This window comes from Chelon labrosus (genome assembly GCF_963514085.1).
Source record: "Chelon labrosus genome assembly, chromosome: 24".
In the NCBI taxonomy this organism is placed as follows: Eukaryota; Metazoa; Chordata; class Actinopteri; order Mugiliformes; family Mugilidae; genus Chelon; species Chelon labrosus.
In genome coordinates this window covers 11,383,139-11,397,872 of record NC_140357.1, presented here as the reverse complement: position 1 = coordinate 11,397,872, position 14,734 = coordinate 11,383,139, and the positions used below count along the sequence as shown (strand labels likewise).

General features: G+C 44.4%; 1 protein-coding gene across 1 annotated transcript in view; it reads left to right on the top strand.

Moving 5' to 3' along the window:
• LOC311509188 (inactive dipeptidyl peptidase 10-like) overlaps nt 1–14,734 on the top strand; it is a 41,946-nt gene that overhangs the window by 21,872 nt on the left and 5,340 nt on the right. Inside the window, exons 4-22 of the mRNA XM_084574271.1 lie at nt 661–755; nt 3,305–3,379; nt 5,690–5,742; nt 5,849–5,930; nt 6,719–6,839; nt 7,745–7,899; nt 7,975–8,072; nt 8,154–8,277; nt 8,365–8,403; nt 8,809–8,916; nt 9,160–9,251; nt 10,037–10,084; nt 10,178–10,296; nt 10,596–10,643; nt 12,092–12,190; nt 12,328–12,397; nt 13,589–13,717; nt 13,811–13,876; nt 13,981–14,035. Coding sequence (XP_084430397.1) covers nt 661–755; nt 3,305–3,379; nt 5,690–5,742; nt 5,849–5,930; nt 6,719–6,839; nt 7,745–7,899; nt 7,975–8,072; nt 8,154–8,277; nt 8,365–8,403; nt 8,809–8,916; nt 9,160–9,251; nt 10,037–10,084; nt 10,178–10,296; nt 10,596–10,643; nt 12,092–12,190; nt 12,328–12,397; nt 13,589–13,717; nt 13,811–13,876; nt 13,981–14,035 — 1,676 coding nt within the window. The remainder of the gene's footprint in view (nt 1–660; nt 756–3,304; nt 3,380–5,689; nt 5,743–5,848; nt 5,931–6,718; nt 6,840–7,744; nt 7,900–7,974; nt 8,073–8,153; nt 8,278–8,364; nt 8,404–8,808; nt 8,917–9,159; nt 9,252–10,036; nt 10,085–10,177; nt 10,297–10,595; nt 10,644–12,091; nt 12,191–12,327; nt 12,398–13,588; nt 13,718–13,810; nt 13,877–13,980; nt 14,036–14,734) is intronic.

Sequence of the window (14,734 nt, the reverse complement as noted above, 5' to 3'; positions counted from 1 at the left end):
AAACGCTCGCTCCGTTTTCAAAATAACATTAAAAATAAGCTTGAAATCCTTCAGATTCATTCTCAAATGGCTACTCATGTGCAAAAACAAAACAAAAAAAAAATTCTGCCTATTATTCCCTTGAGTGAGGAGAGGGTATTTGTGGGATTTTGGGAATTAGAGCGCCACATTTATCAGGCGTAGCAGCAGCAGCAGCAGCAGCAGCGTTGAAAGTAGGTCTTGGATCAGCTTCAGATGCAGAGACACTGAAACAAACAAACAAAAAAAACAAGCTGTGTTGACATCTGATGCACAAGAAACTATCTAAACTGATCTCATGTCTCAGCAACTTTTCATACAATCTACTTTTTATTTTTTCCTTACATATTCGTGCACATTCAGCTTGAAAGCCGCCTCTCCTCGTACAGCGGGGGAGAGTGATTGCGGGGAGGCAATCGGCCACAAATTCATTCCAAATGAGTTCCAGGAGTTCACGAGGAGGCGACGGAGGGAGGCGCAGCTGCGTTCGGTTCAGTTTGATGAGGGTTATTTCAAAAATGTTAAAAATAAACTCCACATTATTGTGTTTGGCTTTAATATCTGCAAATATAGATTGACTGTAAATATCCAAAGAGCTTGGCCGTTTTAATATCGTACATGTTATATCTTGTGTGTTGTCAGATTCGGAGGTTGTGTACAGGAACAGAGACGGACACGTCATCAAGTTCAACTTTGTCCTGAACGAGACGGAAGTCGTTCTGAGCAACAGCACGTTCGTAAGTGACACTCATTAATTTATTGTCACTGGTGGGAATTTGTCTTTCAATTCACATTTACAGCATTATTGGTATTTTATAGCTCTTCAGGTTGGTCTGAAGTCTTTATGTGGTGAATTACCTGCAAAATCCGAGCACAGTGGCGTCCTATGAAGGAGCTGATTCGTGCCTTCACTCACCTGGAGCTTGTAAAAGTCAATGTGAACCCAAAATTAGCATTTCTCGTCATCTGCACTTGCGCTCCTTCCAGGAACATGATATTCTGTCTGGATCAACTGTTCAGCCAGGGATATTTATTATCAAAAGGAGTCCATATTTAGCTAATTGCATCATTATAATCCTGTTGCTGTTCCGTAATCCTCGTGCACCGTGAAAAATCGTAAACCCTTTTATTACCGTCCTCACACCTTCGCTCTTTTCTGGCTAAACTGCCTTTTTTTTGCAGAATTGTGCAGAATGGCTTCTGGTGTTGCATAAAGGGATTTAATGAGGATTTGAGGCCCGGCGGTAAGCTTGTCAAAGTATGCACGCGAAATCAAAAAGCAGAGGTGGCCTTGTAGTTAGGAAGTCTACGTTTTGACCCCCGCTCTGAAATTGCCATTCAAAGTGAGCACTTGCTGCCTGGCTGGCTGGCTCCCTGGCTGGCTGCACAGCTTTCATCATAGAGCTCCCAGAATAAGTGCAGACATATAATAAACCATTTCATCAAAAGAGAAACCTGAATCTCACAATTAATGCACCAAAACAACTGCAATTTAAAAAACAGTATGCCCAATCTTCTCTTTTTTAAGGTCTGACTAATCGTTTAGTCGCGCAGCACAACTTTGAAATGTCGTCCGCAGAATATGTGTCCACCACCTCGTCTCACGGAAATGTCACAACCTGCTGCTGTTCCCTTGTGGTTTTATGGCCTTTAGCTGCCAGATTAGCTTTTTGCCTGCTGCATTTATTTTTTTTTTATTTTTTTATTTTTTTATATGTCACCATCATGGGACATAAACTGGAAATATCAGCCATGTTAGCTCACAGGAAAGAACAACAATAACCTATCAAATATAAATCACTGCACGTCTCATAGGAAGGGCTGTAGGTGACCCATCATCATTATTTTTATTTTTTTATATGTATATATTTATTTAATATTTATTTTTCCATCTCATGTGTGTACTGTCCTCGCTGTGGGATAAATAAAGGTTTATCTCAATTTAAATAATAATAATAAAATAAATAAATAAAATAATTTCTCAGGCAGGCGGGAAGCCAGACCTACGTTTCTTCCAAGCTATTAGCTATTAGCTGTTAGCACTGTGTATTTAGATGCTGTTTACAAGCGGTGATGGTAACTTTGATAAGACCTGGAGCTTGTGCGGCCATGATCATGACATGGGAGGCCATCTACTCTCAAATCGTTTGGCTTTGACGGGATAACGTCAACCGTAAGTCATAAAAACGCCGCTGCTAGCCAACTGTTGGCTGCTAAGCGTTCGGAAGCCGCCGAGGCTAACGGTTAGCGAGCTAACGAGTGACTAACTGCTAGCTAAACTGTTAGCTGCTAAGCGTTCGGAAGCCGCCGAGGCTAACGGTTAGCGAGCTAACGAGTGACTAACTGCTAGCTAAACTGTTAGCTGCTAAGCGTTCGGAAGCCGCCGAGGCAAACGGTTAGCGAGCTAACGAGTGGCTAACTTAACGCAGGAAATGCAACAGCGTAATAAAAAGACGAGGCTATACAGGGAAATATTTTTTTTTTCTCAACGATTACGGCAAACACTATGTCTTATACTATAAATTATAAAATAATAACGTAACATCCAGCATCCGCCATTTCTGAAAATGTAATTTTATAGCTAATGTTAGCATGCTAAAATGCTCGAGCGTTAGCATTTAGCGCAGTGCACCCTTACTGACGGTTAGCATAGCAACGTCTTTTTTTTTTTTTTTTTTTTTTTACCTTTATTAATCAAGAAGTACTGTTTAGTGATCATTAACTAGCCTCATTAAGTCAGTAAGTAATTATTAAGGAAATTACTTTTAAAAAGTCGTTGAATAATACCAGTTAGTGAACGTTAAAGACGTTATTTTTAAACGTAGCTTAACATGAGCAAGCTAACAGTGAAATAATGCTAGCTTTCTACCAACAGGTAATTAAGTCAGCATTATTAGGCACTTTTATAGATTTATATATATATATATAAAGCCTAATCACACTAAGGAACTACCAATAATTATAGCTAGCTGTAATGAAGTGGCCTAGCTACGAAAATTAGCCGCGAACTTGTATTGCTAGCGAAGACTAGCCAGGTAAGCTAGCTAGACAACTTCCTATTGTAAATAGATGCAGGTGTGTGATTGTTTTCTTTCTGGTATAGTTTTTAATTCATATATTTTTCTACTGATCATCTACGTCTCATTGGATTTACCTCACTTTCTTGTGTTTGTGTCTTATTTTTGCACAGTGTGTAAGTCATCGTGGAATAAATAATAATCACAAGAAGTGTTAAATCTGTTATGTTGCGGTTATAGTTTTGCTTTTTGTTTGTTTTTTTTCTTAGGTGGCCTTCAAGGTGGCAAAGTACTCATTGTCTGCAGACCTGAAGTATGCGCTCTTCGCCTACGACGTCAAACCGGTGAGTTTCAAATTAAAAAATGAACGCTCGAATAAATCAAAATCACCACCTGAACGTCACATGAAACACAAGCTCTGATTGCGGTTCGTCGTCAGCGTTGGCCTCTTCAGCCGTTCTTCTCGGCTTTTGTTTCACTTCCTGGCAGCCTGGCATTTACATTGTGCTCCTGTGCAACACCCAAGGGTGCCGTCAGTCACACATCTGCGTAACACAAACGCACGCACAAACAAACGCCCTGCACCTTCAGGTTTCAGATACTTGAATGTTTTTTTTTGTCGTTTTCCGTTTCTTAAAAGCAACAAAATTGTAATTAACATGAATTAACTAATGACTAATGATGCTTTGGATGAGGCTGACGGGGAAAGACTTTGATTGTGCTGCGCTGCTAAATAGTAAAGACAACCACCTGCACTCTGAACAGGAGTTTGCTAAGTTTTGGGTTTGCGTATGCCTGTCCTTCCACTTTTTGTCCGTCTCTCCTCCACAGCGAAGGTTTTTCATTGATTTAAAAAAAAATTATTTGTTCATGAACACATGGATCCAGGCTCTGTGTTTGCCGCTGCAGCTGGCAAACACCCCCACAACAAACACTGCCAGGTCAAAACCTCTTCTTGGCTTAAGGGCCTCTCAGTGGATGGATTTTTAACACAGGCAAAAAAAAAAGTTGAGCGTACACACCTTTAAAAAATAAATAAAATCTCTTCTGTGTACGTAGAAACCATCAATTTCCTCTGTGTTATTTTTCTTCTGCGGCTCATTCAGGCTTAATTGATTGCACTCCAGTTTTATTTGTTGCTATGGTAACGCGGCATCCGCTTGGAGTGCAAGTGAAGCTGCTCGATGAAAATCCTCCTTTACTTTGGCCTCAGTTGAATTTCTTTTACTCTCGTGTGCCGCGATGTGTGTGAAGGGAAGTCGCCTGTCTGTGCAGGACGCACAGGATTTAGGCCAAAGGTTATGCTTCCGGTGACGATCCAACTGGTTTGTGGAGGCAAACAGAATGTGTTCCTGTATGATTCTGTCAGATGGTGGGGAAAAAGATGAGATTTCTCACCTTTTAAAGGGTTTTACAGTGAAATATCTGCTCTTTAACGCAAGTCTAGCGTACTGGATTTGCAGCTTTTACGTGGATCAAGTTGAATCCCTTGCAAATTTACAGTTCCCACCTACGTTGCACCAGAAATCAAAGTCCTTACACCGTCTGCTGCAAGTATGAGGGGACCGGTAAGTCACAGATATATATCGTTAAAGGAACAGTATGTAGGATTGTGGCCAAAGCTGGTACTGCAGTCACTTTCAAAATACTGTAGAACGGTGTATCCCCTCCAACCTCCCCCCTGACTCGAGGTTGCCAGGTTACCGAGGTAACGTTAGGCTACTCAATACGTCTCAGTTACGTTTCACATCGCCATAATCGACGTGCTAACGTTGTTTTCCTCGGCGTTTCAGCATAATGACAGAGAAACGGGCTCATAATGCATCGCTAATGTTAGCAATGACGACTCGCCGTTTTTATTTCCCAAACAATTCCTTACCTTTTCAATTCGATGACCCACCTCCTCTGTATGCGCTAACGTAACGTTGCTTTGCACGAACATGCATAACTTTGTTCCACTGTCGTGAATATTTTAAATGTCCATTTACATTATGTACAAGTAAGTTAGCCAGGAGAAAATTAGCAACATTGGTGTCTGTCTTCAAATTCTTCTCCGTTTTCAGCCGTCTCCATCTTTCAAAGGCATCTCCTACAAATCCTTGTTTTATTTCGGACTTTGTCACGACGTATTTCGGATTCATAACGAGGTCTTTTAGGTTTAGTAACGTTATACATGTTTTATCCGACACGTTCGTAGCTGCAGCTGCGGTAACTAGAGCAGAGCTGGCAACCCGGAAGACGAAACTCTACTGACTTCATGATTAGTAGATAGGTAGAGGGTGGCGCCTCAGACCAAAACACAACATGACAACAACAACATCATTGAGGGCTGCAACTCTCACTTTTAAATGACAATATCCTGGCCGGACCACTGTTGTCAGTGATATGAGTATTTGAAATGAACATGATTTCTTCATGTCTAGTGACATATCAGGGCCATTTTATGATTAACTGAAATACATTTCTTACATACTGTTCCTTTAAGTTAAATGATTAGTAATCTTAAAAATACTGGATATTCAGAGCGTTGTGTCGTTGATCACGTGTGAAGACGAGCTGCAGGACACAAACGTACAGTATGTAAGGTTTTCTGCAAGGTGTCCGTCCCAGATTATTGTTTGCATTGTGTGACCGGGGTTGAACTCTCGTTGCAGATCTACAGATACTCATACACGGCCTCCTACATCGTGTACAACATCTACACGAGGTAAGCCGATTCAGATTGCCGTCGCCGTTCGCGCTCTGATGAATCCACGCGGCGGAATCCTGAAAACAGATGGCGGCTGTTTAATATATGTACGTGTGTTTATCAGGGAGGTGTGGGAGCTGAACCCTCCCGAGGTTCAGAACGCGGTGCTCCAGCATGCAGCCTGGGGAAGACAAGGACAGCAGCTGGTAAGGCTGAGTGTGTTTGTTTTTTTTACAGCGTGTGATCCATTCTCTCATTTTCTTTTCATCGCGTTGCCCGTCTTTTCATAAATTCGCGCTGTCTCGTCGCTCCGGAGGGATCCGCTCCAACGATGTGATTGTTTTTAATGGAAAATGGGCTCTAGTTAAACCCATGTTGTGCCACGTCTGTGCTTCTGTGTGCAAAGAAAAGTATGGGTGATAACGCAGGTCCTCTTCTTAATCATCTTCATGGAAGAAAAGATACAGTTTTTGTATTATTAGACATTTGGGACTATTTTGTGCCAGTAATTAGACTCATAAATGACGTGGAGTTCCCCAAGGCTCTGTTCTCAGACCACTTCTTTTCATTCTCCCGTTTAAACAAAGATAAAACAAAACGATTGCCTTTGAAGCCGAAGAGGAGTTAATTATGGAAAGGGAAAATGTTGAATAAAGAGCAAGAGTCCTCCGTATCTCTGCTACAAATGGCGACTGAGAACAGAACTGTGTTAAATAAATAACAGCGGGAGGAAAAAAATGGATTCAGGAGGACGTTCAGGATATTGGAGAAGAAGCGGGCCGGCGCCGATCGCATTTGCAAATGCAAATATTAAAACGCTGATGGAAAAAGAACGAGAGAACAAACGCTGCATGCTGCGACGAAACCAGGAGCTTTTAATATATATGGAAAAATAAAACGACGCGGAAAAGCAGCTTGACGGCAGAGATGAGAACACGGGGAGTAAAAAAATATATAATCTGCACGCGTGCCTGTTATCGTCCCATCTCTTCAGATCTACATCTTTGAGAATAACATCTACTACCAGTCGGACGTGAGGAGCAACTCTCTGAGAATCACCTCGTCTGGGATGGAGGGCGTCATCTTCAACGGACTCGCCGACTGGTTGTACGAAGGTGACGCTAGCCGCTACTTCAGACACTTTACTACACCTTAGCACCGTTACACAACTTTTAAACTAATCATTAAACCTCTCCGTCTTTAATTTGTGAGAGAAACTTAAGCTTTTACTTTATTTTTTGCACTTGAGCCCAACTTTCCCTCCGTCCAGAACACACAACATTCAGCCTAGTTCTCAGAAATGAACGTTAACGACAATGTGAAGCTTTTTCGGCCTTTAAATGTGATTATTTCTGGATTCTGGATGTATTATTTATCCATTATAGTTAATTAGATGAGCTAAAACGGTTCAACAGTGAATAAAATGGTGTAATTTCAAACAGCCCAGGTATCAGGGGCTTGTTTTCATGCTATGCTAGTTAATGTATATAGGTATTTATGCTGTTCAGTTCAGTCTGCAGCCTGAGATCTCCTCCCTTTTGCTAATATATCACTATTAGTTTGCAGCTGATGTAAATCTCCAGTTTGGGAGAGGTGCTGTGTGATCTTTGGTCGAAGGCTATCGTTCCAGGGTTTCACTGTGGATCCTCTGGTTTTTGCGGAGATTTGTCGCGGGCATTAAGGATGCAGCGGAGCGGGCTAGACAAACTCAGCAGACTGGCGATGAAAAACCAACAAGAAGCCGCCGCGATCCATTAAGTCTCTGTGCAAACAAATTCAGTAACGCGCTGATGGTCTTTGCAGCGTGCACACACACACACACAGTCTGAGGGAGACTGGATGACGTTACAGAATCACTGCTGTTTGAGGATCGACTGCGAGCTGTGTGCTTTGACTTTTGGATTTAACTTTAATTTAGACTGAAGCCATTTGGCTGCAATGATGCGAGCAAGCAGACGGGAACAGGGCTATGTAGGAAGAAGGAGGAGTAAATAAGAATCTGTGTGTTGTTTCCTGTCAGAGGAGGTTCTGCGTTCACACTTGGCTCATTGGTGGTCGCCTGACGGGGAGCGGCTGGCGTTCCTCACCATCAACGACAGCCTGGTGCCCAACATGGCTCTGCCCCAGTTCACCGGCAGCGCCTACCCCCGAAGCCTCCAGTACCCGTATCCCACGGTAAGCTCCTAGCATGTTCAGGGCCGCTGAAGACACCAGGAAGTCTTCATAAATTAATGACATATGTCCCGTCAGGCCGGTCAGATCAACCCGACAGTCAAGCTGTCCGTGGTCAATCTGTTCGGAGCGACTCACACTCTGGAGCTGCAGCCTCCCGATCGCCTCGCGCTCAGGTGACGACACGCGTTTTAGATTTTTAAGAGGCTGGCCCACGCTGCCAACAAACCTCCTGACGTGAAACAACTCCTCTGCAGGGATTTCTACATCACAGCGGTGAAGTGGATCAGCAACACTCACCTCGCCGTGCGGTGGATCAACCGGGCCCAGAACGTCTCACAGCTGACGGTGTGCGACGCCACCGTAGCCGCCTGTCTTCAGGTGGGACTCATTCACAGTAGCGTCTTTAAACTGCTTCATGTAAACGTTGCTTAAAGTCTGACTCTGCTTTTCTGTCCTGTTATCCAGAGACATGAGGAGTCTTCAGAGACCTGGCTCTCCAGACAGGTGAGTGTTGTCCTCTAAAGTCCAGAAAGACGTGGGTAAGATAAAGCACCTGATGGGACGTGGTGAGTTTCTGCAGCAGAGGAGAGCGGTGACTCCCTCAGGCCTTTATCCAGGGGTGAGGCCTGTTAGGTTAATTAACCAGCAGCAGACACTCTAAGCTAACAGTCAGAGGTACAGAGGGACCAAGTAATTGGACACAATTGGACATTTTAAACTTGAAACTTGTTTCCACTTTTAAATAACGAACACAGACTTCTGTCCCCTGCTGGTACAAAGAGGTACTTGCTTTCACGCAGATGCAGAGCTGGTCCCGTGCTGTAGTCTTAGCAACTCTTTGCACCAGACGCAGGAGAGGAAATGTACTAAAGCTGTCTCCTCCTGAGTCTTGACTTTTTCTCTCTGCAGAGACAGGAGCCGCTGTTCTCCAGGGACAGGAGCAGGTTTTTCCTCACGCTGCCCGTGAAACAAGGAGGTCAGGGAGACTTCCACCACGTCACCATGTTCACCAGGAAGGTGACTGCTGGATGACTCCTCCTCTATCTGTCCTCCTTCTGTCCTTGACATGTCTCCTTTGTGTCTAATAACCCTCTTACCCGACACTGGGTTTATCTCTGAAAGGGAAGCGAAGGGTGATTTTAATCATTACGATGCCATCCGCAGCATTAACGCTATTACCTCCTTCCTGCTACGCTCCTCTACTTGTATTCCTCTTCACCTTTTTGTTATTATACAAATCAAACGTATTGTTATATTCAGTTACGGAGCGACCAGGACGAAGTTCGCCACTTGACGTCCGGAGACTGGGAGGTGACGAAGATCCTGGCTTACGATGAAAACAACCAGATCGTGTAGGTTTATCTGATGTTTTGTTTTCTTAGACTTAGAATCATCCACAAGGAAAATTGCTTCGTCACCGTAGAGTGATCAGTCTGTTGGAGAATGAGCTCCGCTGTCCCTCTATTGTCTGGTGTAGTGGATGAGATGGATTGTCCATGATGGAGAGCAGTTTGTCCTCCTGTCCCTCACTCCAACTCTCTGCTATTAACATATCCAGCCTTTCAGATCCATTTGTCGATCCTCCTGACGTCCTTTTTGCTGGTAATGCTCCCCCAACAAACCACAGCAGAGTTTAAGGCTGCTGTGTTGGCGTTAAATCTTAATCTGCAACGTAAATATTAGCTCTAGATGACGGATAAAAGAAAAGCAAAAGAGAAGCCAAGGGGATAAATGAGTTTTACTCTTTTGCACAGTAAATTCAGACACATTTGTATTTAATTTAATCTAAAGTTTGCTTTTAATTCATGCATCTGGAGCTTTTCTTGCCTTTCACACAAGCTTCGTATCTTAACGTCTGGAGGAAAAAAGCATAATTTATAACCAATTCAGCAGGTTTTTCCACTAGAAAACAATTTATTTCAGTCATTAAACACGAGACGACTCAGATAATAGCCTCCCAGCTCTGCTCTGTAGAGGAAGAGAAAGACATGTGGTGTTTAGCTGTGTGACGAGCGCCGTTCATGACGGTGTCGCCGTGTTTACGGTCGGCCGGCCGCAGAAACGCGGCGACTGGAGCGGGCAGATGTGCAACGGATCGATGACCTTGTCCTACTTCTTGCTGCTTTCCTTCACACAGATACCTCCTGAGCACGGAGGACGGCGCGCAACAGAGACATCTATACAGGTGAGACACAATCACACACACACATACACACACCGTCTGGTATTCGCTGCTCTTTCAACGTGTATAAGTCGTTGCACGTTTCCCGTTTGGCAGCGTGTCGACTCTGGGTTTGTTTCCACGGCGATGCCTCACCTGCGGCCTGAAGGAGGAGTGCACCTTCTTCGACGCGGACGTCAGTCCCGACGCGCAGCACGCCGTCCTGCACTGTCAAGGTCTGAGAGACTGCCTGAATGAGATTAAAAAAACAATATTAAGACTCCTTTAAACAGCAACCAGGCATCTGTAGCTGCTATGATGTGTTCAAGTGCATCTTTCTGGTCCAGACACATGCACCGTCGCTGTCGGCCTTCGTTGCCATAAGTTCTTAGGTGGCGGTTTGTTGTGTCCGGGCCTTTAGCACCTAAGTTGCAGCGCTCTGGAAACCCCCTCCTTGCTTCTAAAATAAGTTTTACATCAACAAAACAGACTGGAAATTCAAAACTTCATGTTTCACCGTCTTCCTCTGCTGCAGGTCCCAGTGTTCCAGCTGTGCTGCTGCTGAGCTTCGACGACGTGGACTGTGAGTAGTGTGAAATCTGCCCCAATGTTTTTTCTGCGCTGCTTCTTTTTATTTATTTTTTTCTCTTCTTCTCACGTCTGCTCTGAAATGGAAAAAGCGTCTTTTCCTGCAATTAACGCGGCACCGTCCCATTTGTGTGGAAACACGAGCAGCTGTCGGGTCTGAAGTGGTGCCAGGCCGCGCTGATAATTCGTTTGCATTTCGAGACGTTTAATGTGCCTCGAATCACAGCGCTCCATTATTGTTTTTCTAGAAAAGCTAATCGTCTCGGCTGAGGGCTGCAAAGAGGCTGGAAACACGTCTTTGAAAACGAACAGGGGGAGATTTGTCTGTAATTAACCGACTGTAATATTCAGCAGCAACGTGATGCAGCAAGAAACACAGACAAAGAGAATATTGTGTTTTTAATAAGGATGCACTGAAAATTTTCGCCCGAAAAACCAAAAATGCACTTTTGGGCCATTTTCGGCCGAAAATTGCTGCTTTTGTTGCTTGCATCATCACAACATCCTGTTTCAGTGATAAATTTTTGGCTGAAAACGGACCAAAAGTGCATTTTTGGTTTTTCGGCCGAAAATTTGGGGACTTTTAGCGCAGAAACGACACATGTAAGCAACAACCGCAGCAATTTTCAGCCCGAAAGTGCATTTTCGTAGACGGGGTTCCTTTCTCAGAGAAAAGCTTAACTTCAAGTCTTTCAGAGTGGCGGCCAAAGCCGATTCGAAAGAAAGTTGTTCGCTAGCAGCAGCCATCGCTCTGGTAGTTCTAGCAGGACGGGGAATTCACGCGTAATTCACGGAATTTATGGTCGCAGGTCAGTCGTCATCACGTTAAGCCCGGCGCCCACCGACTCGTGATTGGCCCGGTACATCTTGGATTTTTCGACATCTAAAGTCAACGGAGAGTAACTAGACGCGCCCCTAGCGGCAGCAAATGTAATTTGCTGCCGCTAGGGGCGCGTCTAGATTCTAGGCTAGCATTTTCGGCTTTTCGGCCAAAAGTATTTGGACTTTTATTGCCGAAACAACACGTGCAAGCAACAATCACAGCAATTTTCGGCCCGAAAGTGCATTTTCGGTTTTTCGGCCAAAACCTTTCGGACTTTTATCGCTGAAACAAGGTTAAAGTGTGTTTTTCATGAACTCTTGTCTGTATTGTCTTCATTTCTGCCTCAGATTTTGACCTTTACTGCATAAAGGCTTAATTACTGACACTAATCAAACCCTCATTCTTCACATTTCCCTTCAAATGCCAGACGCCGGCTTGTTTTTCTGTAGTTTACCTTGAAAAAGTGAATCACATAATGAAGGGAGAGAGAGCTGCTGTTGTCTTATGACGTGAGTTAGCGCAGATTAACCTGCAGGAGTTTGTTGTGTGCTGCTAGAGTTTGTCTTGTGTGTCTTTTAACGGCCCTGTTGTGCTCTGATGAAATGATTTCTCCTTCACAGCGTATTTCATCCTGGAGAACAACCTCCCCCTGAGGTCGGCGCTGGAGACTAAAAGGAGGATTCAGTCTGATATCCGGATGATCACTAATGATAACTTTGGTACGAATTATCCACACTCAACGTCTCTGTTAGTGTCACGAGATAATTGAGCCACTTAGACGACGCCAGCGTGCGTCTCTCCTCGCCGTCTCCTCCTTTTGTCCTCCGGCTAATTCCGCCTCCGTCTTCTCTCGCAGAGCTGCCTCTGAAGCTCATCTATCCTCCCGACTTCTCTGAGTCCTACCTCTACGGCCTTCTCCTCATTGTGTGAGCCCCTTTCTCCGCTTTATTACATTTACATATTGTTGTCATTTGCATTCGGCGAGCTTCAAAGGCCAAGTTCAGTGAGGACACATGAAAGTGAAACACTTGTTTGCAGCTGCAGGCTGTCGAATGCTGGAATATAGGAAGGAAACTAGAATATATATACGATCAAGCTGCTGCAAACCTTTGCTTTTTTGTAAATGTAGCGTCAGTGTTCAGCTCCGTAAAGAACCTAAGGAGTCTGCACATCTGGCTGAAGTAAACAAAGTTTAACTTTACTTGCATGAATAAATAAAAAATCAAATTAAAAAATGCAAATATAAATGCCCGGTCACGCCATCAAAGGAACGCCGGCAACGAAGGCAGACATCACAGCCGTCCGTCTGGCGGCTTGTCTTTATCGTAACTGATTCATCTCAGAGCTACTGAACGTAGAGGAGGTGCTTCTTTTACTTCTTCTTCTTCTTCTTCTTCCTCCTCTTCCTTTTCTTCTTCCTTTTCTTCTTCCTTCTTCTTCCTCCTTCTTCTTCCTCCTCCTCCTTCTTCCTCCTCCTCCTTCTTCCTTCTTCTTCCTCCTTCTTCCGCATTCTTCCTCCTCCTCCTTCTTCCTACTTCATTCTTCTTCTCCCTTCTTCTTCTTCCTCCTCCTTCTTCCTCCTCCTTCTTCTTCTTCTTCTTCTTCTTCTTCTCGTGCATGTGGAAGAATTAGTTGAACCTGACGAGCAGAACGTGATTAAAGCCTAATAAATAACCCATCCACAGTTTATCTCATTTAAAGCTGTATACCTGCTACTTGCACGAGCAAAACAACAACAACGTAGAAAGACCTCTTGCCTGTAAACCTTTGATTATGCTCCAGCAGAGACTCTGCCAGTCAAATATTCTAGACGAGGCAACGTAGTCATAAGCCGTATTTGCACGGGACTAGTTTTATCTGGGGACCTCCAGTAATTTGGAATAATTGCGGAGGTCGTCTGTGATCTTAATCCCAGTGCAAAGATTTTACTTCTTTTTTTTTTCTCCCCTGCTTCTTGTCACTTCAGAATAATGAGGGATGTGCTATGAATCAAAGTTTGGACAGATGTTAGGGAGAACAGCACAGATGTCGCTGACCCGTTCACCCATTTAGACGGATGAAAAGTTAAAATTGTAGTTAGTTCCTGCACTGAGAGAAGTAAAACTCTGTGTCGACAGCGGCAGCTCTCTGGGCGAGCAGGCGGTGACCAAGGAGTTCAGACTGGACTGGGACCAGGTGCTGGTGGGATCGGAGCAGGTCATCGTGGCCCGTCTCGACGGCAGGGGGTCGGGGTTCAGAGGTCAAAGGTAGGCGACAGTTTTACTGGTAGTTGTTTTCAGTTGAATTGGCGCTGAAGGTCCGGATTAGACTCGCTAACCGGCGTCTTTGTGACTCGGCAGGGTTTTGCAGCAGATCCATCAGAGGCTCGGGACAGTGGACGCAGACGACCAGTTAGCAGCTCTGGAGTATGATCTCTATCATAAAATAAGTATAAATATAGGTTTCTTAGCACATGTCAGCTTCTCATTTACACGCCGCCTCCGTGTTTTCTTTGTTTTTCTTTCTCCAGATACCTGGTGAAGCTGCCGTTCATCGATCCCACTCGCGTCGCCGTCTTCGGAGAGGTTCGTCCGTCAGACTCGGGGCTAATTAGACACCCGGTGATATACTAACTGACCCAATGAATCTCTGGGGGCTACTTCACAACTCGTTAAAGCACGCGGGATGATTATTATTTATGAGGCGAAACGGATGACATTTAAAAATGCAGCGAGGGTGCAGGCGTTTTGTTTTTTTCATCTTGGTATTCATCTTTACTCAGAAGGTGCTCTCTACAGAAAACATCAAAGAAAACACCACGTAAACCGGTTTAATCTTAACATTACAGTGTCATTTATCAGTTCGGTGTATTTGGAAGTAAAAACAACTGTTTGATTATTCATTTTCTGTAACCGCTTGTCCTCTGGAGGGTTGTGGAGCGGGCTTGGAGCCTGTCCCAGCTGTCATTGGGCGAGATCCTTCCTGGACAGGTCTCTAGGCTACAACAGGGCTAACACAGATAGATTAACACTCACACCTACAGCTAGTTCAGAATCAGTGAACCTAACGAGCATGTCTTTGGACGGTGGGAGGAAGCTGGAGCTATTTAAATCACTCCTGTTGAAGCTTTTGTCGCAGCCAGACATGTTCCTGACTAGTTCCCGCTCCACGAGCATGCAGCGAGCATTTCACAGGAACGTATTGATCGCTAGCTGACATTAGTGCCAGCCCTCCTGGAGCCCGTTCAGATTGCAGTGCGTCTGCGGTTCGAAACATGCGAGCGT